At 36.4% G+C, this 26992-nt stretch overlaps 1 protein-coding gene across 7 annotated transcripts in view; it reads left to right on the plus strand.

Moving 5' to 3' along the window:
* The window catches only part of cacna1ea (calcium channel, voltage-dependent, R type, alpha 1E subunit a), a 100845-nt gene that overhangs the window by 31211 nt on the left and 42642 nt on the right, over positions 1–26992 (plus strand). For all 7 annotated transcript variants that reach the window (XM_026248975.1, XM_026248978.1, XM_026248979.1 and 4 more), the window contains 2 exons: positions 25778–25881; positions 26290–26448. In XM_026248975.1, the coding sequence (XP_026104760.1) occupies positions 25778–25881; positions 26290–26448 (263 nt within the window). The remainder of the gene's footprint in view (positions 1–25777; positions 25882–26289; positions 26449–26992) is intronic.

Here is a 26992-nt window from a genome sequence, read left to right on the forward strand (position 1 = left end):
TAATCCCGCTGGTGTACCCTGTCATGTTGCAGATGCGACATACCGTTGTTTTTTTATCCACCACTCTCTTGCCATCACCATTATAGCTTAAAGGGAATCCAAAGTGCACCCAAACACCAGACCTGTTGGTTATTGGAGGATCTTCTCATTTCTAGTCTGTTAAACGCATTGGCTATTTTGCAACGAGCCTTCAGCGCGTACTGAGTGAGCGAGCGCCTGCTGAGTAGCCTAACATAAACATATAAGATGGTGTTTTTTTCTTCTTCGGGAGTGTCAGGGGCGTTGCCTGTTACGTTGTTTGGGTTATTGGGCTACCTTGTTGAACGCATATCATTATATTTCTTTCTCTCTCTTTTTTTTTTTTTTTTTCAAATATAATTAATTACTCCAACGAACCGTTCGGTATACATAATGCGTACCGCGTACCGAACCGAAAGCGTCGTACCGAACGGTTCAATACGAATACGCGTATCGTTACACCCCTAATTATGAGGTGAGATTTGTAGTCAAATAATTAAAGCTCAGATATCACACACCAATATCTGAGTTTGAATTATTCTGAAATATTGATTATTACCTCATTTCTCATGTGTCGACTATATTCCATAGGGTTGCACAAATCCCTCTGCTTAGACAGTGACATCATTATTTTGATTTACCTTTAGTACAAAATGTGTGTTTGTGTGTGTGTGTAAAACTACGTTGACTTATGTTATTCATACAATACCTACTCACAAATAAACATAAAAAACAAAGCCGGCTGCAATGAATTTCTGTGCAAAACAGCTTTTACTACAAACACTTCCACACAAGAACATTGTTATCACACAAGAACATTTTGATAGAAAACTATTTTTTTTTTTAAGTAGATAAAATTAGAATAAATAAAATGGAAATGTCTACATACTACATACTATTACTACTGTAAACTTTGCAAATAGGACATCAGCCCCTTCAAGTCAATGAACAATAACAAAGTGGGCTGCAATGAATGTCTGTGGAAAACAGCTTTTAGTGAAAAATTTCTATACAAGTACAGTATCACAAAAGAACATTTTTAATGATTTTAAAATAAGTTTTAAATGAACACAAAATGCAATGTAAATGCATGCACAACTAATAACTAATATCATCACGCTATAAAGGGTTGGCCTGCGCTGGGTGCGCCCCTCCCCCTATAATAATAATAATAATAATAATACATTATATTTATAATGCACTTTTCATCAGAGATCTCAAAGTGCTACAGGGTTAAAACAAAAACAAAAAGATAAGCAGTTCTTTAATAATAATAATCTAAAAGGGACCAAAAGCTTTGCTAAAAAGAAATGTCTTGAGGCCTTTTTTTAAAACAATCAGTAGATTGTGGAGCCCTCAAGGAGTCAGGGAGGCCATTCCACAGATGCGGGGCAGCAGTACAAAAGGCCCTGTCTCCCATTGTCCTCAGTCTGGTTCTGGGTATGTGGAGGAGGTTTGAGTGAGTGGAACGGAGGGAACGCGTTGTGGTTTGTGGGTTGATAAGTTCTTTTAGGTAGGAGGGGGCATGTCCATGGATGCATTGATGTGTGAGGAGTGAAACCTTGTACTCAATCCTGGTGGAGATGGGAAGCCAGTGGAGTGAATGAAGAATGGGGGTAATGTGCTCATATTTCCGCACTCTCATCAGGATCCTAGCTGCAGAGTTTTGGATGTATTGAAGCCTCTGCAGACTCTTTCCAGGAATCCCAATGAGAAGTGCATTGCAGTAGTCCAGTCTGGAGGAGACAAAGGCATGAACCAGTTTTTTCGGCATCTGAAAAGGTGAGAATGGGCCGGAGTTTGGAGATGTTACGGAGGTGGTAGAAAGAGGTCTTGCATAAGTGATTTATATGAGCTTCAAAAGTGAGTTGGGAGTCAATTTTTACACCAAGATTAGTTACTGTTGATGAGAGGGGAATGTTGGTGCCAGAAAAGGTGATACTGGTTATGGATGATGATTTGATTTGGTGAGGAGTGCCAATCAAGATGGCTTCGGTTTTGGAGCTATTTAGTTGAAGGAAGTTGTGCTCCATCCATACCTTTATCTCCTCCAGACAGGTGCTGAGTTTAGATGGGGGTGACTGTGAGGGTGTGGATTCAGCTGTGGCATGTACATAGAGCTGTATGTCATCGGCATAGCAGTGGAATGAGATTTTGTGACGGCTGATGATTTGGCCAAGGGGGGTGAGGTAGAGAATGAAGAGGATGGGGCCAAGGACTGACCCCTGGGGGACACCGCAAGTAACTGTGTGTGGATATGATTTGGAGTGGCCCAGGGAGATGTATTCTGTCCGGTTTGTGAGGTATGATCTGAACCAACTGAGGGCAGTATCATTTAGTCCAGTAGTGAGGTGGAGCCGGTTTAAAAGAATACCATGGTCGACAGTATCAAATGCAGCAGAAAGGTCCAGGAGGATGAGGAGGGAAGGGGAGCCAGCATCAGATGATATGAGGAGGTCGTTTGTGACTCTAACGAGGGCAGTCTCTGTGCTGTGAGCAGAGCGGAAACCTGACTGGAATTTTTCAAAGAGGTTATTATATTTGAGGTGGTCCTGAAGGTGGCTGGCAACTGCTTTCTCAAGTACTTTTGATATGAAGGGGAGATTTGAGATGGGCCTATAGTTGGATAGGACTTCCGAATCAAGAGTGGCTTTTTTGAGCAGTGGTGTGATAATGGCATTTTTTAAGACAGGGGGAACGTGACCAGTTTTGAGGGAATGATTTATAACAGCAGTGATCAGGGGACTTAGGACGGTGATATGAGTTTTTACCAGGGAGGTTGGGAGAGGGTCCAGGGGACAGGTGGAGGATTTCATCTTCCTGATGATGTTCTGCACCTCTTCTGATGAAACCTCAGGAAAGCAGTTTAGGGGTTGGGAGATGGTATATGTTGGGGGAACAGTTTGGGTGGGAGGACCAGAAAGGGCAGAGCGAATATGTGCAGTTTTTGACGTGAAGAAATCCATGAATTTATTGCACTGCTCTTCTGTAGCGGCAGTAAGTGGGGTCGATTGTGGTTTGAGAAGGTGGTTTATAGTGGAAAAGAGCTGCTTGGAATTTCCTGGACTGTTTCTGATGGCATCGGAGTAAAACTGTGACCTTGCCTCTTTGAGGGACTGTGCATATTTTTGTTGTTGCTTCCGGTAGATTTGTTTATGTACAGTGAGGCCAGAGGCTCTGAAACGCCGCTCAAGGACCCGCCCTGCTGCCTTCATCTTACGAAGCCCATCTGTAAACCAAGGTGCTGAGTGGGTGAAGGTGACTGTTCTTGTTTTAACAGGTGCATGGAGGTCCAGGAGGCTGCTCAGATGGCTGTTGTAGTAGTCCACTGCTTCGTCAGCTGATAAAAAGTGTGTGGAAAGATGCTGAAAGTCTGCTGCCAAGAGTTCTGGGTTTATGTTTTTTAGGTTTCTGAAACAGATGTTCCGCTTAGGCTTGGAGAGGCTGGATGGGGATGGCAAATCCATAGAGATTACCTTATGATCGGACACACCTAGGTCATACACCTGCAGGTTGGTGAGAGGGGCAGAGTTAGTAATGACCAGGTCCAGGGTATGCCCCCTGGTGTGTGTGGGAACACCAACAAGTTGTTTTAAGTTAAAGCAGTCCAGTAATTGAAGAAATTCAGCTGAAAAACGGCAGGAGGGGGTGTCAACATGGATGTTCATATCACCTAAAATTATAACGTCGGCGGAGGATGTGCAGAAAGTTGTGAGGAGATTTGACATCTCAGTGATAAATGATGGGTTTGATTTTGGTGGTCGGTAGATGAGAAGGAACAACACCGGGGAAGGGTACTTACATTTAAATGCAAGGCATTCAAATGAAGATAGTTCAGGTAATGGTTGCAGAGATAAATCCAGATCGCTGCGATGAATGACTGACAGGCCGCCACCACGCCCCGTGCTGCGAGCTTTCTGGAGGTAGCTATATCCTTGGGGACAGCTCTCGTTTAAAGAAAAAAAGGTATTTGGTTGGTGCCAGGTCTCTGTAATGCACATATAATCCAGAGATTTTTCCAGGATATGGTCATGAATGAGGCAGGATTTGTTTGTAATAGACTGTGCATTTAAGAGTTCGATTTTGCTACTTGATGAAGCAACCAATCTTTGCACTGGCCGTAGCAGACTGGAGTCCACTCCACGTTTTGCATTCAGCTTCAGTGTATGTGGTGCGACAGTTCGTGTTGCTGACCAGAGAGCCGGGATGGTAGGACTTGTCTGTGAGCAGACAAACTTTCTGCGGGAACTTCTATGGAGATAGCGTGGACGGCGGAGAATTCCTAGTTGTTTAAGCACTGCAATGCACGGTGGAGTGAGGAAACTGTTGAGATTCATCAGCTGGTTGACGGAGTAACTCAACATAGTGGAGGCGGCGGCGCGGAAAAACGGCCGTTTTTAGCCGCGTAGCAGCTGCGATGCACGATGCACGAGCAGCGACGACCAATTCCAGGGAGGCTCCGAGCAGGTGTTTTGCTAGCGGCAACAGGTAGGCCACCGCTAGACTCAAAAGCTACCTGATAACGTTAGCTATCCAGTAAGGTCCACAGTTCGGTGGTGCGGGAGGTAAACAGTGTTTTTTTTTTTGTTTTTTTTTTTGTAAAAGGTCCACTGGTCGGTGGCGAGGGTAGAGGATAGTAAAAGATAAAAAGGTTAAAAACTTGGCGTTGTTTTGGCGCGACCGGAGAAGCGGCGAACAGACAGCGCCAGCGTCCTCTCCACAAGCTATAACTGTTCTGTCTCCTGGCGGAGCTCATTTGTATGAACACGCATAGGAAAAAAGAACGATAGAAAGAACGGCTCCTCTCCAGTCGCGACTCGGCTCCCATCGTTCATGTTTATGAGCCGTTCAAAAGAATCGGTTCGTTCGCGAACGTCACAACTCTAGTAGTTACTGTGTAAGCTTAACATCTGTGGGCTCTTGTTACGTGTTGTCACATGTATGTACCTGTTTTCCTTATTTAGTCCCTCCTGAATGTCCTCGTCATGTGAATTTGTCTCTATTTGTTTTTGAGTTTCTTAGTTCATTTGATCCCAGGTGTGTCTCATCCCATTATCCTGTCATGTGTTTAAATAGTTTTCCCTGTGCTGAGTTCCTTTGTCTGCTGTTAAACGTTGTGGTACAAATGTCATAACTGAATTCCTGAGTGTTGACCTTTGTTGATTGTGAAATTAAATTCAAAGAATAAGTATTCTCCAGTGTCTCCTCTTCCCTCCCTCGTGCACTGTCACACGTGTTGTTAATGTGTAAATGTAACATATGCAGGCTGTAATTTAAAGTGATCCCTTGTTACCCTCTCCATGTATGTAGTTACTGTGTAAGTGTAACGTTAAATCATTTTAGTTATGCTACAATAGATGTTTAAAATGTATTAACAATGAAATGTAGGTTGCACTTTATTTTACAGTACGTGTACTAACATGTACTTATAGTGTACTTACAGTGTATTTATCTAAGAAAGTTCTGGTAATACAAGGTAACTACATGGGGTAGGGTTAGGTTTAGAAGTAGGTTCAGGGTTAGTACCTAGTTATTACATAGTTATTGTAATTACTATAATAAGTACATAGTATGTACATGAGGAACAGGACTGTAAAATAAAGTGCTACCGAAATGTATTATATAGTTAACTGTTACAAATAAATATCTTTATTATTTAACAACATTTTAACAGAGATTTTTCAAGAACAGAATGCAGAAAAAACACATTTGCAACCACTTATACAATATACAAAGAACAGTAAACACACACATACACGCACACATGCACACACACACACACACATGCACACACACACACACACACACACACACACACACACAAAACAAACAAACAAATCATGTTCTAAATTTATTTTTAATAGGCATAGTCAATTTTGCTATGGGCAGGAGTCAATGAATTTCTGGAGATCTTTTGCATATGCTTGCAAAGTTTGTACCTGCAGTATATGAGGGACCAGAAAAGGCCTCCCCCTGCTGTTTTCACCTGTGATCACAATAGAAAAACATAAGAAAAATACATTGCAAAAAACCTTCATACATGTCAAGTCATAAATAGTAAAATAACAAAGGACTTCTTAAGTACACAAACTTAATAGTATAACAAAATAGAGAATATACAACAGTCAGTAGGTGACAGTCAGCTCCACTCTGATGGGCTCCAGCACACCTTAACCCCTGGGTATACCCTGTACCTTATGAAAATTAGACATGTTTATACATAGTTAAAGAAAAAAGAAAAATTGTTACTATAGTTAGCCATGGGAACCACAAAACAGCCATGATTGTGCTACAGAAACTGTGGTTAAAACCTCTTCAGCCCTCTTGCATAGTTTGCATTTTTACAGAATTAGGCATTCCTGAATTTAAAATATAACCCTACCCTAACCCTAAATTTTACATTTATATATATATAAAAAAATCAGAACAGAAAACCCTTTAAATATTAACACATGGTGTTGTTTTATTGCATTTGTTCATAATTTTATGACAAACACAAATAAAAAAAATCCTGATAAGTTACTTACCCCTATGTCATCCAAGATTCTCATGTCTTTCTTTCTGCAGTTTCAATGAAGCTTACACAGCAACTACACGTAACGAGGGTAACAAGGGGTCACTTTAAATTACAGCCCACAGATGTTACCCTTACACAATGACTACATACTGTATAACAAGAGTGTATGTTTGCATGGTAGTTAAGAAAAATGTTGTAGTACATTTTATTCTACTTGCCTCAAGCCAAAAAAAAAAAAAAACTTGTACATGCTGGGAATTATTGTGTTATATTTATGTTATATCTTGGGAGGAGCAGGATACAGATGAGATGACCATATGCAATGCTCTTTTATCATGTAAATTTTCATATGGAAATTTCTAACCCAAATCATAGCAGAAACTCATTACATAATTTCCCCATACTTTAGTACTCTCCACGATCCCATATGAAAAAAAACATGAGTAAATACTATAGCATATATTCTTAAGTAAAATGTGGTAAAAAGAAAAAAAAGTTGTTTAACTTTACCATAATTACTAAATTATACTATATTATACTATAGTTTGCTTGTTTGTATCAATGTCAGGTAAGATACATGTTGTAATAATATAATAAGTAGCCAGTACTAAGTGTAAAAATATATATTTTGTGTTATTGCAATTACACAACTTGTTCTAAATCATACTGTTGCTTAACACAGTAGGTCATGCATACCAATCAATACTTACAGTATAAATGCTTTATAATTTTGCAGGTTATTACCCCCTTATTCCCCAAACATTGCATATTGTTCCTTTATATCTATGAGTAGGAACTGTGGAGGTAATCTATAGTTACAAATGGGTACGCTGTAAATTCTGTTTAATTACACGGTATTAAAAGGCAAAGTTAACCATGCATCATTTTACTTAGAGCGTTAGAGTACATTTTTGGAAGTAAAGCTTGATGTTTTTAAGTCCATATTTTCTGATAAACTGACGAGCTCAATAATCTATTCTGTGCTGTTTTACTAACATTATTATATTATAGTTTCCTTAGGAATGTATATATTTTTTAATTATTCAATTAATGAAACCATTGTTGAAACAACACAATGTTAAATCTCTTAAGTGTAGGCCATTGCTTGCTGTTTTGAAATCAGCCAATCAAAATGAAAACACACATTCAGGTTTGATTAAATGGGCTAATTAGGGTTATTTATTAGGGTTATTTATTTTTGATTTATTGTTTTGGACAAAAATATACTTGAAAAGTAAGCACTGCACCCCTTTTATTGAACAAATATACGAAAAACAAATCACTTGCAAAACCTTTTCAAATCCAGTCTGTGAGTCTATGCAAAGTAAAGATGTTTGACAGCTTTTTATTTAATAAAAAAGAATGAATGGTTATGAATAGATTTTCGCAAGCTCACTATCTTTTCAAAGCAAAGTGAACTTGACAGTTCGATATCTCTTCATGATCAATTTACTGGATGATGATCACATGGTCAAGTGTTTGGAAAGTGTGTTGGTGGAGTGTGTGATTCAGAGAGATGTAGTTGAAGTTAGTCAGTGATATTTTAATAGGCTTGTGTCAGTGCTGTTGTCTGAAGAAGTGCAAAGGCTGGTATTTCTCACCAGCAGCTGTTATAATACAACTCCAGGATGAATTACAGGTTTGTTAAAAAACGGCTTCTTCTGTGGCTGGAAAACCAGTAATGTAAGCATTCAGAAGTGAAGTTTGTGTATAAAGTATAATGTATTCCTATAATGCAAAATAAAATTTTCAGATATTATGATTTGTTGCTTAAGAAATATTTTCTATTATTAATGATATTGACAACAGTTTTTGCTGCTAAACATTTTTGTGGAAACTGTGATAAGCTACAATTCTAACGTTTGTAATAATATTTTGTTAAAAAAAAATTAATAGACATTTAAAAGATAAAGATTTGACATTAAAGACATTTATAATATTGCAAAAAATATATATTTAAGATAATTTCTGTTCTTGTTAAAAAATGTATCATGGTTTCCACAAAAGTACTGAACAGCAAAAACTGTTTTCAGCATTGATCACCAAATCAGCATTTAGTATGATTTCTGAATGATCATGTGACACTGAAGACTGGAGTCATGGCTGCTGAAATTTTGCTTCACTATCCCAGGAATAAATTACATTTTTAAATATATTAAAATGTAAAACTTTTTCTTTTAAACTGTAATAATATTTTAACATTTTTATTGTATTTTTGATCAAGTAATGCAGCCTTGGTGAACATAAAAACTTGTTTTCAAAAACGCAATAATTCCAAACGTTTGCTAATGTTTGTTTATTAACTAAATTGTTGTTTTTTATTATTATAAATTTAAAAATATATATATTTGAAATATGCAGCAGATTTTATGTCATCAGTATCGGCTCACATTTACAAATTTGACTTGATTGCTTTCATACTAGTTGCTTATAGTTGGCATTACATAAAAAAGGGAATATATTTGTTGCCAAGTTATCTTGATGCAAATGACAATGATAACGATCGTATGATATTAAGTGAAGAAATAACTTTAATGACACAGTAGAACATTCTGCACTATAGTTTAGAGAGCTGTCAATTCCACCCTCTCTTTTCCTTTTTTCGTTCTCTTTTTCTCACTGTCTTACACTTTAGCAATAAAACGGAAAAGAGCAGGTAATAACAGCAAGCCTCTAAGAGCTACGAAACACAGCATTGTGTGATTTTGCCTTTTGGGAGTATTGGAATTGCTGTTTCCAGTAATATAAGTGTTCATTGAGACCAGTGGGTGGTCTCTTCTGACTTGACCATAACCTTCTGTTTAATTCTTGCTGCTAAGACTCCCGTCTGTCCGCCAAAGGCAGTTAAAAAGATAGCATGATCTGCTCATCTAGGGACTTGTCCGTCTATGGCTACAAGCTTAACTGATAGTCTGTTGAGGGCTTTAAAAAGCAAACTGAGATCAATGTGTTGAGGCGAAGCATAGGGAAATCTGATTAATTTTAGTGAATCAGTTCATTTGGACCATTACTGTACATGTCACTGAATCAGCTTTAAAAATATGATATGTGATATTTAACATTATTTTATTGTGGGAAAATACATGTTTAGATTTTAATAATGCTACTGTGTTTTTCATTAAGCCATTTACTGTATTATTATTATTATTATTATGATTATTATTATTATTATTATTATCATTATTATTGTAAAACTAATGAACTCTGGAAATGGATTCTAAGTGATATTGAAAAGGTCCAATACCAGAGATGTTACAAATAGAGAGTTAAATGAAGGAATTAGCAGATAAAATTGGATGCAAAACTTTCCTTTCTTGTGGCTAATCTCTGCTCTCTATTTAAAGTCATTCGGGTAAACAATTTCCTTCAGAACGACGGCCTGTTCTGGGGCCTGTAATTTCTCCTTCACTGGCTTGGCACACTGACAGGATGGGTAATAACTGGCTGGGACACTCTGTATCTGTCTAATCATATCAGGTCCTATTGTAGTGATCAAACAGGAATAATATGTTCAGACCCTGCTCATTGGCAACTAAAAGACTGCAACATAGAAATATTATATAATTACATATATACATAAATGAATGAATGAATGAATGAATGAATATACAACAATAGATTTTTTAACGCTTAGCTCAGGGGTTGTCTGACTTTTTGAATCCAAGTCCCCCTTCGTCCAAGACGATATTTGAATATCTTTATTTCAGTGCACTCTAAAAAGGACTCACAACATTATTATGCTGCTGTGTGAAAGTAGCCTATTACTGATTGCTTTATAAGTCAAAATAAATAAATTAGATCAAGGGTAAAAATACTCTGATCGGCCGTCATTAGCACTCATTTGTAATTTCTAAATGGTTTCAGATGTCTGCCGTGCCTCTTTCTGTCTTTTACTTTTTCTGTCACTCTCTCTTTGTCTGTTTTTCCCTGCGTGTTTGACAATTAGTTAAGTGTTTGCTCTTTACCCGTGATTAATAATTGATCTGCTGGTGTCTTAATGATTCATATGCCATCTGTCACAATGTAACGGTTGCATGTGTGAGTCAGGGGCTCATCAAAGAGCCGTGTTTCTGCAATGGGCAGAGAGGGATAATTAATGGCAGTGTCTGGCTAAATGACAGAAGAGGAAATACTACAATATATATATAGTAGGGGTGTCATGATTTCGATTTTAAATCGAAATCGATCGAAATTTAGTCACAGTCTCAAACTTTGAATTAAAAAATGGAATCGTCGATGCTGCCACGCCCCCATGTTGTATGACGGCAAATCAATGACAAAAATAACCGAGCATTCAACTGATGCTGGCGCGCGCGCTATATGGCTTCCGCGAGAGGAAAACTGAATCGGAGCTCATTTCAAACTCTCGCACGCGCGTAACATGTACTCTGCGCGCAATAAAAGCCCTCGCGCGTGCATGCTCATTCCCCATATCCTCGTGCTCGATCATCTCACCTCTGCTCGCGCGAACAATTTTATTTTTGTCAGTCGTGGGGCGGGGCTTGCTGTTTTAGTTGTTATCTCAAATGTCATTGGTTATTCCCCTTTTCCTAAAGTCAGTTTTCGACGCCTGTTAGAAAATGATTAATAATTCACTTGACTTGACCCATGACTTCATCAGTGGACCAGATACATGTGAGTAATCATTTCTTTTGCTTGTTTAATTTATTTTTGTCTTTAATGTAATTTAATGCATTGTTTATAGAGTAGATCTTTTGTAGATACTTGATTAACTGGAATTCTTCTGATTGCTAGTGATTGCAGTCTTGTAATAAGAGATACACATATTTTACAGACTGTAATGATGCACACACACACATAGATTTTATATATATATATATATATATATATATATATATATATATATATATATATATATATTATAAATCTAAATGAATGACAGTGAAGTGTTTTATCTTTAATCTTTAAAATAGATACATCGTAATATTTGAAGGTTAGTTTAGTCATTTTTTATTTTTTTTGTTTGTTTTGTTATGAACTTGAATGTCATCTTTTGTGAAGAAGACTGCACTTACAAAGAGAAACTGGATGGCAGTTTATTTTAAGTTTTCAATTGACTAAAGATATAAGTTATTGTTACATTATGTTGTTAATAAAAGTTTTAAATTTGACAGTGTAATGTGGTACATTGCAAACAAAGGTCAGATATTATATTACATAAAAGTCTAGTTTGAAAAATGACAATCTGTGCTTTAAAAAGAATAAATGTAAAAATCGAGAATCGAATCGAACCGTGACCTTAGAATCGAAAATTCAATCGAATCGAGGATTTGGAGAATCGTGACACCCCTAATATATAGTGATGGACACAGACTTATAAAATGCATATGGTATCATCTAAGAAATCTTGAGTGGATTTACACATATTGACATTTGGTTTGCAGATCAAATTAGGTGTTATTTTAAATGTCACAGAGCTCTTACATGTTAAAGTTGGGATCTGCAAAAGAGCTCTTACATGTTAAAGTTGGGATCTGCAAAAGATTATGTTGGCTGATGGAGATTGTACCATCAACAGACATTGTATGTCTTTTTTTCAGAATAGCCAGTGTTTGCTAAGGCAAACAGCATTATTTCTGTTGCTCTTTCTAAGGGATTTGTACAGAAACACATTATTTGCTGTGGACATTTAATTTGAAGTTGCAAGCAAATGTTGAGGAGACTTGTTCTATTACTTTTCTACACTACACTACTGAAAAAAAAAAAAAAAAACAGGATCATACACTACCAGTCTTTAAAGTTGTTCCGATCACAAAAAACTCACACAGAAACATGCGCCTTGTTGCTAGGAGTTGCTTGACAAATGTAACAAGATATGTTCTAAAATCAGCTCAAAATGTAAAGCATGATATCCTCCAACTGGACAGATTCATAGTCTGAAGCTAAAAAAACGAAGCCTGTGACCATCATACACTACGCAATTTTCTATGGATTCTGTTAACTCAAATCTGCAGATTGGCTTTCATGTACAGTATTCAAGAACCTCTCGCTCTCCCGGAACCAAGACAAAAAAATACATGACAAACATGTTTAATGTAACCATTTAAAAGAAGAGGGATGTTTTGTTATAGCTTTGGGACGAAGAGCGCCGCCGCCATCTTGCAGTACCACCACATGTGTGTTAATATAACATCTCTGTGTTTGAAATATAAAGAAATGCTTATATTACTGCACTGGCCATCAGAGGGAACCAACCCTGTGACATCACACGTGGTGGTACTGCAAGATGGCGACACCCTTGCTCCAAAAGCTATAACAAAACATCCTTTTTTCTTAAAAATGGTTACATTAATCATGTTTGTTTTATATTTTTGAATCAAAGTGGAAATCTTTTTACTAAATAATGTTAACTTAACTGACTGCTTCACTTCTACTTTAAAGGAACACTCCACCGTTTTTTGAAATAGGGCTTATTCACATTATTTCCTACATTTAGATAGGTGGGCAAATGCATTTTTGTGTCAGTGCATGCATTGTTTTAGTTTGACTGGGTCGGCGTTAGCTTAGCTTAGCACAATGAATGGAATCCTTTGTTGCCAGCTAGCATGGCCTGAGTAAAAGTGATCAAAAAAATAAAAAAAACCCCACCTAATTACTTCTTGTGGACTGCGTATTCACAACGAGTACAAATAGCGATCCAGATTAACACTAGGCGATTTCCTAGTCAGATATTGGCTTGGGACTATATTATGGGGAAGCACAGGCGAAGCACTGCTGCTTAGGCGAAGCACTGCTACTTCGGGGCAGAGAATCACGCAACACATGAAATCCCACGACTTCCGTCAACATACCGGCGTGAATAGTAGCAGCCTGCCTGGCTATTTTCCTTACAGTACACGAATGGCGATGAACATGGCTGATTTTGAGAGAGACGAAGAGGGTGACTTCTCAGACAGTCAAGAACCAGAACCATACCTATTTGAACCAGAGTTTACAGAAGACGAGCTGCGTGCTTTGGAAATAGAACGACAGTAGGAGACTGCGGTCAAGCCAGCCGCACTTCAGAAAAACACCGTCAAGCCAGCCGCGAGTGAAATTTATATGCGCGTGTATTAGTTGCGATCGCTCAACAGCCTGAGGACGTGAGGATGAGAGCCAACATGAACTGGTGGTGTGAATGTGGGGGAATATGCCAATCTATGCCGACGGAAATAGAGTGTCTGTGCTGTAGAGAGTGGGACATGTTTTTGCCATTGATGACCAGGCTCAACACGTCAGATCAAGATGAGCGTGCCCGAAGTCGTGTCACATCTACAGAGGATTTCACGGCGCTGATCCATTCTGCAGTACTCGATTTTTTTTCCGGTGTGACAAAGTGAACTGGAAAAAACGCCCCACGCCGAATGGACCAAATGGACAGCTGTCCACAGAGTAAGTGATTATTTTAATCATGACGCATGTATAGATCGACCCATATTATACCTGTATTCACATAGAGTTGATGTTTTCATGTGTTGCGTGATATCTCTGCGCCGAAGTAGCAGTGCTTCGCCTGTGCTTCCCCATAATATAGTCCCAAGTCAATATCTGCCTAGGAAATCGCCTAGTGTTAATCTGGATCGCTATTTGTACTCGTTGTGAATACGCAGGCCACAAGAAGTAATTAGGTGGGTTTTTTTTTTTATTTTTTGATCACTTTTACTCAGGCCATGCTAGCTGGCAACAAAGGATTCCATTCATTGTGCTAAGCTAAGCTAACGCCGACCCAGTCAAACTAAAACAATGCATGCACTGACACAAAAATGCATTTGCCCACCTATCTAAATGTAGGAAATAATGTGAATAAGCCCTATTTCAAAAAACGGTGGAGTGTTCCTTTAAGTAATCAAACATTGCCTGGCGGATGATGAAACTTGCAAAATAATCCTGACTTACTTTGGATGTGGGGCCGCATTACAGAAACTTTTTGTCTTAAATCTTAATTCAAGATTAATGGTCATCTGATATGTCAAAGGCGTTTGGCATTTTATATATATATATATATTTTTGGCCGATGTGTAGCTTATGCAGGACTTTTTTTTACATTGCTAAGAATTTCAGCGCCTGAGCAGAGTTCCCATTCTCTGTTTCAGTAGTTTTTCATTAGTTAAAAAATGATTAGGCAGAACTGTTAAACAAGAAAGTTAATGGTTTAGGAAAAAGTATAATAGCATTTATTTTTTTATGATAGCAATAGAAAGCAAACGCTTTAATACTTTATCATCTACCGTCAGCATTGACCAAATACACATTTATAGAATTTTAACTAGTCTTTGATTATCTAATAAACAAACTTTGCAAACTTTGTTGAATCCTGCTGTGAGATCTTTTGACGTGTGCGTTTGTTGACTACATAAAAACAGGTGTCCGTGATGGTCCATCTGTCCATGTGAATTGGATGTGGACAGGAGAATTAAGCTTTCACTGGAATGCATGGTCGAAAATTTTTATATTTTAAAATTTACAAATTGTATCAATTTGGCCACTGTCATATTCATTTCATATTTGCAGTGTGCTGTATAGGAAACTAGCGCTACATTGTCTTTATTAGAACATTTTCTATACATTTGTATAAAAAATAGGTAGTTTAAACTAAAAAAATACTGTAATTATATTCCATTATTCCTTTGATATGTTTAATACATATCTACATTAATAATATAATAAAATTCGATATCAATATCGCATATTTCTGCCACAATACCATGGTGCCGTTAGTGTTACTACAGTAATTTCATGATAAATTATGGAAATTTGTAGAATGAAAAGTCTTCTGACTGTCTCGTTGCGCACAGTGTTTATCAGCGCAGTTTCATCTGGCTTTAAACTAGTTTAAATCACAGAATAATTTGCTTGGCCTTTTGAACTTTGAGCCAACCAATGAATTCTCTATGTGGCTTCAAAATGTGTCACACTGTTCCGTTTTGCTTTTGGCACATAAATAGATTATGTTGAATATTTATCAAACTCTTGTTATAGTTTTATCAAGGAAAATTATGTCACAATAATTATCGTTATAATTGTTTTGCCCAGCCCTACCTCAAAACATATCTGCTTCCACACCCCCTTGTAACACTTTGGCTCCCCACTTAGCATCCCAGGTTGGGAACCACTGAATTACTGCAATGCAGGTTACAGGGTTTCCCTTTTTATTTTATTTATAATTTTTTTATGTTTCTGACGATTTACTTTACTTGTTACAAATACAGTAGTACTCAATACTACAGTTTCATTTCTATATATTTGAAGGGCTTAAACTTAAATCTTAGTCATTCCTATGAACTATACAGCAGGCTTACATGAGTCACAGGAAGCACATTCTGTGCTATATTTATGGTCTTTTGGTCTTTTCTTAGTGGTAACATGTCATGCTGTTCATTCAGTGCCAGCGAATTGTCTTCACACTAGCTTTGTGTTCCTGACCCGCCCACACACAATGTTGTTTTCAGTGAAAACAGTCAAGATCTCTCTCCTTCCTTTCAGCCTCCTCTCAAAGTGAGGGAATGAAATGCATGAAATTGGTGTTTTTTTTCTGTTTATATACAAATGAATGCATCTTGGCACTAGGCTTATAGAGTAGTGATGTTAATTTTGGTTATTTCTCCTAACCGACAACCGATACTCGTTAACTGATTATTAACCGTTAACCGCCAAGGATATTTTAAATTAGAAATTAAATAAATTTGAAAGGATAAGTGTCTGTGTCCCATTAACCTTTTGACCAGTACGGTCCCACATATGGGATTCTTATTTTCATGCCACTGGGAGTATGGTCCCACAAATGGGATTTAGAATGTTCAGTGACGTCACATAACTGCCAAATTCAAACTGCGTTTTCGCACATTGGATGGCACTGAGCCAGAGACAGACGTGCACTGCTCTTGTCATATTATCACAACTATGCAGTGTTATTAACCACATAATGCATATTTTAGGTTACAGACATTTAAATATGAATGAGTAGTGAATGAATAAAAAATGAATTGTTTAAGAATTCATATTCATGTTTAGTATGTATGCGTTTCAGTCTGCTTGCTTGAAATGTTTCTGACCATCAGTTATTTGTCAAATGTATCATATTCTTCTTATAGAAATCATGTCCAAAATTATACCCTGCAAGAGCAGGAAAATTCAGACCACGTGCTTGATAGGATAACATATGATTTATGATACCCCAAGCAAAGACAATATCTAAGTGGTCAAGACAACATTTGAGGTGTGGCCAAAAGGCCAGTTGAAATACTCAGGACACCGTCAAATTTGGCTCTTTAGTCATGCTTTTATTCATCACTGTTAGCATGGTTCCAGCGTGCCTGCACGCCGCTGCTACTTAGCTACAATGAGAAGAAACACCACCTAGTCAAACTTTACCTCTATTCTTTTACTTTATTTTCTTTTCCGTTGAGAGTTTCATGTTCTGAGTTAAGTTTTGTAACGCTGTGTCTCCGAGTCTGACCTCAACTGCCCGTTCAACTTCAACAAGCCCACAACTCCGCATCGTCAGCCAATGCCCAACCACAGGCTTCCCAAGATGTCACTTCAACGACTACTGAACTTCCAGCCAATCAGCAACATCGGGAAACCCCCTTTCAACGACAACAAAGGGAACCCCCTTTACGCAGGAGATGCGAAGTAACTTTACCTCCAGACTCACATTTGTACTGGTGTATCTAATATAATTTTAACCTCATTGAGGAACTCAATGCGAGGGTTAATTAAAAGTGACTGAAGGCTGTTCATGCCTATGCAATTTCACATATTGCTGTAAATTTGGGATTCCACATTCTCATTCTCTTAAACTCATTTTTCCCTAATGTTCTATATTCCTGCAACTTGTATGAATGTGTAAGTGCGTGTGCTTATGTGTTAGATTCGTTTATATGTCTTAGATTTATCTAATAGAGCCTTATTCATATTGAAAAGAGAAGTATCTTGTGTTTTCTGCTTACAAGTTAATGTCTTAAACTGCCGATCTTGTTACTGTGCTAATTAATAGTGGTTTCACTATACTTTGGATATTAATATCCAGTGCAGATTTGATGTTACCAAGTTCTTTAGGCCTATTTTACAAAAGCACGGCGATTTGTTTTTATTGTTAATGTACACAAATAAATCAAACCTTTTTCACTTCCTATTATCTTTATGACTAAAAGGAGTAGTTGCTTCCACTGTTGCTTCCACTGCTGGCGCCACGTTATATTAACGACGTTAATGTCCGGTAAGGTCCGTGCGCTGGGGCGCATTTTTGGGAATGGGTTGTCCCTATTCTCTTAATGAGTAATGGGCATATCATTCAATACACCGATCAGAGTGTCATCTCTCATTCCCTTTAAGAGCGGGATGCGCTCGCGCCAGGGCGGATTGCTATTTACATGGCGGAATTTGTTGGCGGAAAAACTGAATGCTTCTCAAGCGAAGAAACAGATCTTCTCGTGCGCAAAGTTAAATCGCGTGAGCAGATCATCTACGGGAAAGCAGGAATCCAGCAAAGCTCCATGCGATGAGTCAGTTAATATATATGAGTGTGTATTGGCATGATTGTTCAATTAATTAGCCAGTTTCATTCATCATTATTAGTAGCAATAGGCTGAGTTGCAAATAGGTAGCCTAATTCTAATACACGGAATGACTATCCATCATTACATTTGGCATTTTTATGTGATGCGCATCCCTGTGTGTAATGAGCAAAGTCAACGCACACTGTGGACCCAAAAAAATATTGCGCCTTTGACTTTAGACTTTAGACCACGTTTGAGTTGGTCTATGGTGCAGTCTATTTTCAGCTCCCTAAAATAGCAATGTGCCAGCAATGCACCTGAACACACCTCTTTTTTAGACCATCACGCCAATGGGCACACAAATGGGCGCAAATGCATTTGCTAATTAAACGACGTGACGTTGGACGGGGAAATGCGAACGGCGCTGGACTGAAACTAGCAAACACACTTGCACTGTGCCTTGCGTAGCATTGCGCCGGGTGTATGATAGGGTCCTTAGTTTTACGTGGATATTGGAACGCAAGTGAAGTATATAATACATTATATTTTGGCATTCAAATACATTGTACATTTGGAAATATTTGATTTTGTGTTGAATGAGAGACTCAGCATTGGTTACAGTTTCGTTTAAGCCTAAATTAATTCATTTTGGCTTGTCATCTATATCTTCTTATATTTTGAATACTTGTTCTTTTCTAAACTGTTAAATTGAAAGGATTTGTTGTAGAGTGAGGGGAACTAAAATAGCCCAGCTATGTTTACATTGTTTATTATAAAGTTTGTAAACATTTCACGTCGGCATTAATTGGGCTGCACAATTATGACAAATATCATAATTGTCAATGTGTATACTAGGGGTGGCACGGTTCGCTGAAAGAAAAACTTGGAATGGATGTGCATTCTGGCTTCCCAGACATTACAACAACAGCGATGAGAAAAAATAAATGAATAAAAGTATTTAACAACAACAACAACAAAAAACACAACCCTGGACAAATCTTTTTTTCAACACAAATCCCGTATTCTGGAATATAAGCAGTCATTTATTCCGTCATCACCCGGGTGCTGATAGCGCACACAGGCAGATGAGACCTGAACAGCACATGTTATTTTTTGTGTTTAAACTAATTTAATTTAAGCTTTGCCAGTTTAAACATTTAAGAGCCAGAGGAAGCGAGCTCACGCATGCAGTGTGAAGATTTGTGCATGCGCTCATCCGAAGCATGCAAACCCGCGCCTCAGAACGCGCGCAGATATTAAGCTCTCTCTTAAGTATTGTGTTTAAATGGACAAATTTAGACAAAAATTATGTCAAAATGCCCATCTTGATAAGTAACCTATAGCAGACATAGCTGGCTAAACGTAGGCCTACTGTATCAGTGCATTGGATCAGTGAATTCTCTTAAAGGGACAGTCTTAATCGAACAGCAAAAACAAAGAAATCACTCACTGCTCTTGATTAAAAAGCTTTTGTAACTTTAATAAAGAATAATCTTTAATTTATACAGTCCAATATGCAATGCTGTTTTACATTTTATTACTTCAATTCTGAAGTAATCAATTCAATTCAATTTCTGTACCTAACCTATTTCTGTATTTATTTGTGCTGTTACTTGTAGTTTGCCCTTAGTAGATTGCCCTCAGGCAATCCATCTTATGAACAGCTGACAATAATGGTGAACACACTACACTTTATATTTATATACACACACACTTTATTTATCTTACACACATACTTAGTATACACTTAAATTTTGCACACAATATATATGTACATACATAACTTCACTTTGTAATATACCTGCCTACAATTGTCATTTGTATATTGTCATTCACTGTCTACATATTTGTATTTTTTATTCTTTTATTATGTGTTTTATGTTCTGTCGCTGTCATTCTGTTGTACTGCGGAGCTTCTGTCACGAAAACAAATTCCTCGTATGTGTAAACATACCTGGCAATAAAGCTCATTCTGATTCTGATTCTGATTCTGATTCTGGATAGAATATTCTTCTTCTTTTTTTTAATTAGAAAGTATAGTTTTTCCATAAACATAGCACAAACCGAACTGTACCGAAACTGTGACTCTAAAACCATGAAACAAACTGAACTGTGAAAAAGTTGAACCGTGCCACCCATAGTGTATACCATTGTTTTATGCAACTGAATGCCATATTTTTATGTGAAAATAAACAAGCTGAACACTCTAACTGAATTTTTTTTTAATTGATTTTCTATAGTATTAACTAGGGATGTACATTTTCAATCCTTTCCATGATCGGTCATCGTTTAAATTAATGATCAATTCATCGATTAATTGTTAACCTTAATGCTGCAAAATGCAATTGCTGCGGAACCCAGTCACAGGCATGACAGGATGTGCAAAAGCTACTCAAAAATAAACAAAAAACACTTTCTCCCTTGATTTAAAGAGGTTTTATTCTGAATAAGTCACAGGATTATAAAATGAATATATGTAGTTATGATCAATTAATAAATTGAAGAGAGCGTACCGTACGTTTGAGATCATTTTATTTTTGCATTCCGGTAAGCTTGTTTTTCAAAATCGAGACCATGCTTTAGGATGCGATCCAGCCCATAGCCTACGTTTATGCAGCTTTGTTCTGGTTTGCTGGTTGGTCATAATTTTCCACAAATTCAATAATATTAAGGCATTGCTTCTTTTCCTAAATCCTTACTGTATAACCCTCTAATTTTGCAGGTTTATTTTATTGTCTTTCACTTTTAATCACTGATCTCAAATCTCTTACGGTGGTAAACTTGCAAGAAGGGAAATTACAGATATCATGAATTTGTTGGATTCATTAATCTGTTCTCTTATTTCAATTAAATCATGGGTTGTTTAAGGAAGAACAATTTATGAAACATGGACAGTTGCCACAAATTAATAAGTCTAATAGGAATGAATGAACAAGTTGATAGCTTTTCTGTCCTGTGTCCCACAGCCCTGCAATATGTAACAATTATCTGGGGAAATTACTTAGTTACTACATTTCTGATGCTTTCCATGTTAAATAACTTTGTGTTGTTTCTATTTTAATGTACTTTTAAAGGTTCAGTCACATTAAAAGCTTAATTTGTACATAATGAATGAATGTTGATATATTTATATACCATTTATTTACTGTCACTGTCACTAATCGGCCCAGATTCATATGGTCGGTTAATGGTTAACCGGTTAAAATGAGAAACCCTATTAGAGAGTGTTTGTCCCTAGGCAGTTATGGTTTGTAAATGCTAACGTTATAAACACAAGCTGTTATGAATCATATAAGCATAACTGAACATGTGCTGAAGTTATATGATTTGTACTAATGGATCCATCCCAATACTTGCGGGAGGCATGATAGTTTCATTAACTTTTTATAACAGATGTCCTGGTGACAGCTATCATTCTGCCACTTAACAAATGCACCACTTAATATTGTCAGAAATCTCAGAGTATCCTGGTCATCATAACATTTCCCATATACTTTATTTTCCCTTTTAAGATAAAAAAAAATATATATATATATATATATATATATATATATATATATATATATATATATATGGAACACACCTATAATATATATATATATATATATATAAATATATATATTATATAAATTTTCTCTTTCTTTTTTGCTTATTGCACTAAATTCCCAGAAGCTTTAGGAGCAATTTTATGTCTTTCTTTAGCAGTCTTTCAGTAAAGTCTTTCATCTCATTCCTGTGCTGCTATTATTCTTTCTCAGGTCCTAATTAGAATCGCTGTCGTCCTGCTACCGTGACACACCAGATGTGACTAATATGCAGATCAATCTGAGATTCAAATTCCACTGTTGTAAAGCCCATCTGAAAATGAAGTGAAAATACTCATGGGGAAATATTCTGTGGTTTGTGCTGTGCACTTAATTTCACTATAGGTGGGCTACAGGAGCTGTTTAAAGCTGTATTGAAGTCTTATTTTATCTCTGATGCATGTGCTGCAAAATACCATAGCTTGCATTTGTGTCAAAAGAATTGCTGTTTTGAACTTATGATAATAAAGTTTGAATGCAAATGGAAAAAGATTTAACAGTTTTGTATTTGTGGATACTTCTGAACATACTGACATTAGATAAGACCCGTTTAATCTGCTGCCACAGTGTACTAATTAAATGATGTAAAATAATTTGATTTAATAAATTGTTAAATATTTAAATTAATGATTTGTGTAGTCAAATGAAAATGTAACAATTAATTTACAACAAAACATTGTATTTTTATATTTGTTAAATAAGATGCTGCACAACCAAACTGTAAATTAAAACATGGATAATTTTTTTTTTGGTTGTCTGAGGTAATATTGTTATTGTTGTATGATATATTGTTATTATTATTTATTACTTTGAGTAATGCATTTTATTTTTTATACAATAGTAATATATTTCTATCATACTTCATTTTAGTTAAACAAAACATTTATTTTGTCAGTTTGTTCGTAGATGTGAGTTCTTTAAGTTTGAGTGTGTATTTGACCATGGTAGATTTTTAAATCAAATGGTGAAAAGTTGTGATGTGACTCTCAGAACATCTCTGGAGATGAAGCTCATCCAAACTGTCCACATATATTGAGATGGCAGATGCTGAAAACATTGTGAGCTTCACATGTCTTAGAGTTTGTATATTAGACGAAACTATGTCACTCATTCACACAGAGACATACAGAATTTAGACTTATTAGCAACATGCACTGACCGGCTGTTGTCACATCTAATTCTGTTGTGTGATAGGCTGTTAGATTAATCCATATTAGGCAAAAATGTCAAGAGCTTATCATCATTAACATGAATTTTACTGCAATCTTCTTGATATGATATAGGCTAGTTTATCATACCATATTTTTAGGCCTGATAATTGGCATTTCCCGTTTGATCTGTTTCTAGGCTTCTTTTGATAAGAGCAAATATTTAAATCAGTATTTTACATGACTATTCTTGACCTGTTACATACTAGACAGGTTAAACATCTGTTGAATTCAAAATTTGGAAACCAGTGGAGATAAGTTCTCAGTTGCTTCTGCTAAAACCACATTTTGTGTACAAAGCTGTTATCATCTGACTCTCTCACTCTCTGTGCAGTTTATACACATTTCTTTGGCAATCTCTCTCATCTCAGTGGGGTGGAATGGGAGTGCTAGGTGAACTGGGATATTAGAGAATCTAGAATTTCAGCTTTGGTTGAGATGTTGGAAAGGACGGTTCATCCCAGGTTACACATATAGCATTCAGTGGTTAACTCTAAAAAAACGAACGATGCCAACAAAAGCTTCTCTCTCACACACTTATGCTCTTCTCATTTCCCTTAGATTGTTGCTTGCTGCATCACAGACGAGTTGCTGTTTCCTCTTCGGTGGTGCAGCAAATAAAGGACAACATTAGCATTTTATAATGAGTCATGCCTTTGATGGGTTCCCTCTGAGAGACGAGAGATTCTGTTCATTCTAATCAGAACAACAATAATCATTGTATTATTGCAGGGTCCTTTACTAGCTTTATCAATAGGGATGGGTTTGATTTCCCAAGTTCCTCAACAGCAAAATACATTTATTCCTTTAAGTATTGTGTATTCATATCTAATCTTAAAGTAAAACAAATATAGAATTTAAGTATAAATAAGGATAAATCATTTATACTTCAGCTCTAGCTTGTCATTTTGATTTCACTTTATCTATAATTTTGTTTTGGTTTGCTCTTGTAATTCAGTATTATTTGATTAGTATTGATGAACCGCTTGTGATTATCCCTCATTTGTAAGTCAGTTTGGATAAAAGCACCGGCTAAATTATTTAACCCTCTGAGGTCTAAGGGTGTTTTGGGGGTCTGGAGATTTTTGGTCAGATTTTTTCAGTTGCTTAGAAACATATGCATGGCTGAAAACAGTGTATTCAGTACAAACTGGGCTACAATAATATGTAGCATGTATGTACATGATTCTGTTTTTGAGAAAACAACGTTTATACCGTTGTTAGTGAAAAACTACAATTTTGAAGTCACTGAAATAAGGCCATAAAACACATAAACAACATTTGTTCACAAGACTGTCAAACCTGGATCTTGTAGCCTATAATTTTTGCTTCAAAATGGTGTGAAAATCATCTTCTTTACTCACTCACAGAAAACAATAGATTGATTTAAATTTTTTAAGACATTTTGTTTGAAAGGGGATATGTGAGTAAGCATGATTGATCATGAATATCATTGTAATTTACACCTGAGAAGACAAAGGCCCACATAATGAGCTGCACAATGAGCCTTTCAGTCAGGTGTGTGGCTGAGTGGGGAGAGTTACAAGAAAGACAAAACAAATGTATATATTTATATGTTTATTATGAACAATCAAAACTGAATTTTTAGCATCATTACACCTGTCACACGATCCTTCAGAAATCATTCTAATATTCTGATTTGCTACTCAAAAAACATATATATATTATTATTATTGTTGAAAAGAGCTGAGAATATATTTATGTTTTTTTGATAAATAGAAAATTCAGAAAAACAGCATAATTTGTAACATGATTATTGTATTTATCATCACTTGTTTGCTAAATAAAAATTTTAATTTCTATATATATACTTACTCCAAGCTTTTGAATGTATAGTGTATATTGTTACACTTTGAGTAAGACTGGTGGAATGATGCTGAAAATTTTGCTTTGATCACATGAATAAAATAAATGTCAAAATATATTCAAATAGAAACCAGTTATGTTAAATAGTAAAAATATTTCACAATATTACTGCTTTAGCAAATGCAACTTTATGTATTTTGGATCAAATAAATTCATGATCTGGGAGCAGAAAAGAATTCTTTACAAAAACATGAAAAATATTACTGTTCAGAAGCTTTTGGCTGGTATTGTGTCGCGTTAAAATATATATATAATATATATAAAATATAAAACATATATTTTTTTTTAAAAGAGACTCATGGGAGTGTGTGCCTTGCTTGGTCTTAGCTGTGTTCCAGGTTCCTGAGTCGGCTGCTTATTTGCATTTGCTTGCTTTGCAACAGGTTCTTTTGCAATGTTATTCTCGAATCTGAAATAAAAAAGCAAGCATGCTGTTTACACAAATAAACTACATCATTAACATTATTGTGATGGTCACTGATACTAGTAGTAATTTATAGGGAAAAAAAGAACACAATAACCACACAGCACACATAATATCAGTGATATTTACAGCTTACTTGATACATTCACACCTCAGATGAACGCAAACACCAGTGACAAGTTATAACACATTCAAAATATTTACACCAGAGCAGATATTCATGAACAGAAGCTTAGTTACATTCATAAACGCAAACATGCTTTGTATGTAGGCCTATTCTATATATATGAAAGACAGAGATGACCGATTGGTCACGTCTGATGAATATCACTTTTGCTTAGAAGGAAGCTGTGAATCAGAGTTGACCCTTATAAGAAAGTATGCTGTCTGTCCTTCACTGAGAGGGATTTCCTCATTAGGGACCACAAGCATTTAGCACTGTGCTCTAATTACTCCCCTTTACCTACAGTAACACTATGAGTCATCACTAGCATGCCGATTACCATTCCACTAATGATGGAGATTGCATAGTTTACAAAACATTATTATTAACATATTTGTAAAATATTCATATATCCTGCAGAATTCCAGCTGATTTCGTTTCTTTGCCTAACCTATGTTTGTTTTTATTTTGTCAACAGGATTCTGGCCACAGCAGGAGCCCACATGAATATTTCATTAGACCTGCGCACACTAAGGGCTGTGAGGGTATTACGGCCCCTTAAACTGGTTTCTGGCATTCCTAGTACGTTTATGGTTCTCTATGAAGTTCTTAATCACACATTGTGTTGTTTCACTTGAAATAAGGAGTAGAACACTGCCTCCTAATCAGGTGCAAAGTGACGAAACAAGACATAAATCCAGTCACAACTGCAACAAGCAACATGCAAGGCATTTACTTTGTTGCTAGGTGTCTAATTATCTAGGTAGCTGCACAGAGAAGTCTCATTGGTCCAAAATACCTCTCCACGTACCTGTAATTTGTCACATCACACTTGGTTAGGACACAGTGTTATAGTTATTACTTTACATGTGGATGCTGTAGTGTTAAAGTTTTTCCACATGTGAAGGAATGAATAATACGTTTTGATATATTTAAGTGTAGATGATAGGTTTATTGATATCTATATGTATTCATGTTTTTTTTTTAAAGGTCTGCAAATAGTTCTTAAATCCATAATGAAGGCTATGGTGCCACTGCTACAGATTGGTCTGCTGCTGTTTTTTGCCATTCTCATGTTTGCTATTATCGGACTAGAGTTCTACAGTGGAAGACTCCACAAAAGATGTGTAGCTTATTCAAACATTACAGGTAAAAAAGATCACACTCTGAAGGAGACAAGAACGTGTACAGACTCACACATCCAGAGTACATTAATATAAATAATTATAGCATTTATGTTCCTGTCTGATGGCTGGGATCCAAACAAAATGTTTAAATCTTTAGAATACTCAGCAATTATGAAAAATGTAATCAAAAAAAAAAAAAAAAAGTTTGGTCTGGTTTTTGTGAAAGTTGGGTAACTGATAACTACTTCTAAAATCCCCCCCAAAATTAAAATTGTGTTATCGTTTACTCCCCTCTCAAATATTTATGCATTTCTTTTTTCTGTGGAACAAAAATATTATATTTTGAAGAATGTTGGGAACCAAAGTTTCAGGTCCCGTTGTCTTCCAAAGTATTTTTTTTCCATACAGCAAAAGTCAATGGGTCCCAAAACCATTTGGTTACCAACATGCAAAATCACCATGAAATAAAAAATGTTCATTCTTGTTTTTTAATGGAATACTGCTTGGCTCCTCCCATACGGGAAGTAAATGCTTCATCCTTCTGTTGGCCTCTTCTATTTGCTGCA

The sequence above is a fragment of the Carassius auratus genome, unplaced genomic scaffold (assembly GCF_003368295.1).
Source record: "Carassius auratus strain Wakin unplaced genomic scaffold, ASM336829v1 scaf_tig00020109, whole genome shotgun sequence".
Lineage (NCBI taxonomy): Eukaryota > Metazoa > Chordata > Actinopteri > Cypriniformes > Cyprinidae > Carassius > Carassius auratus.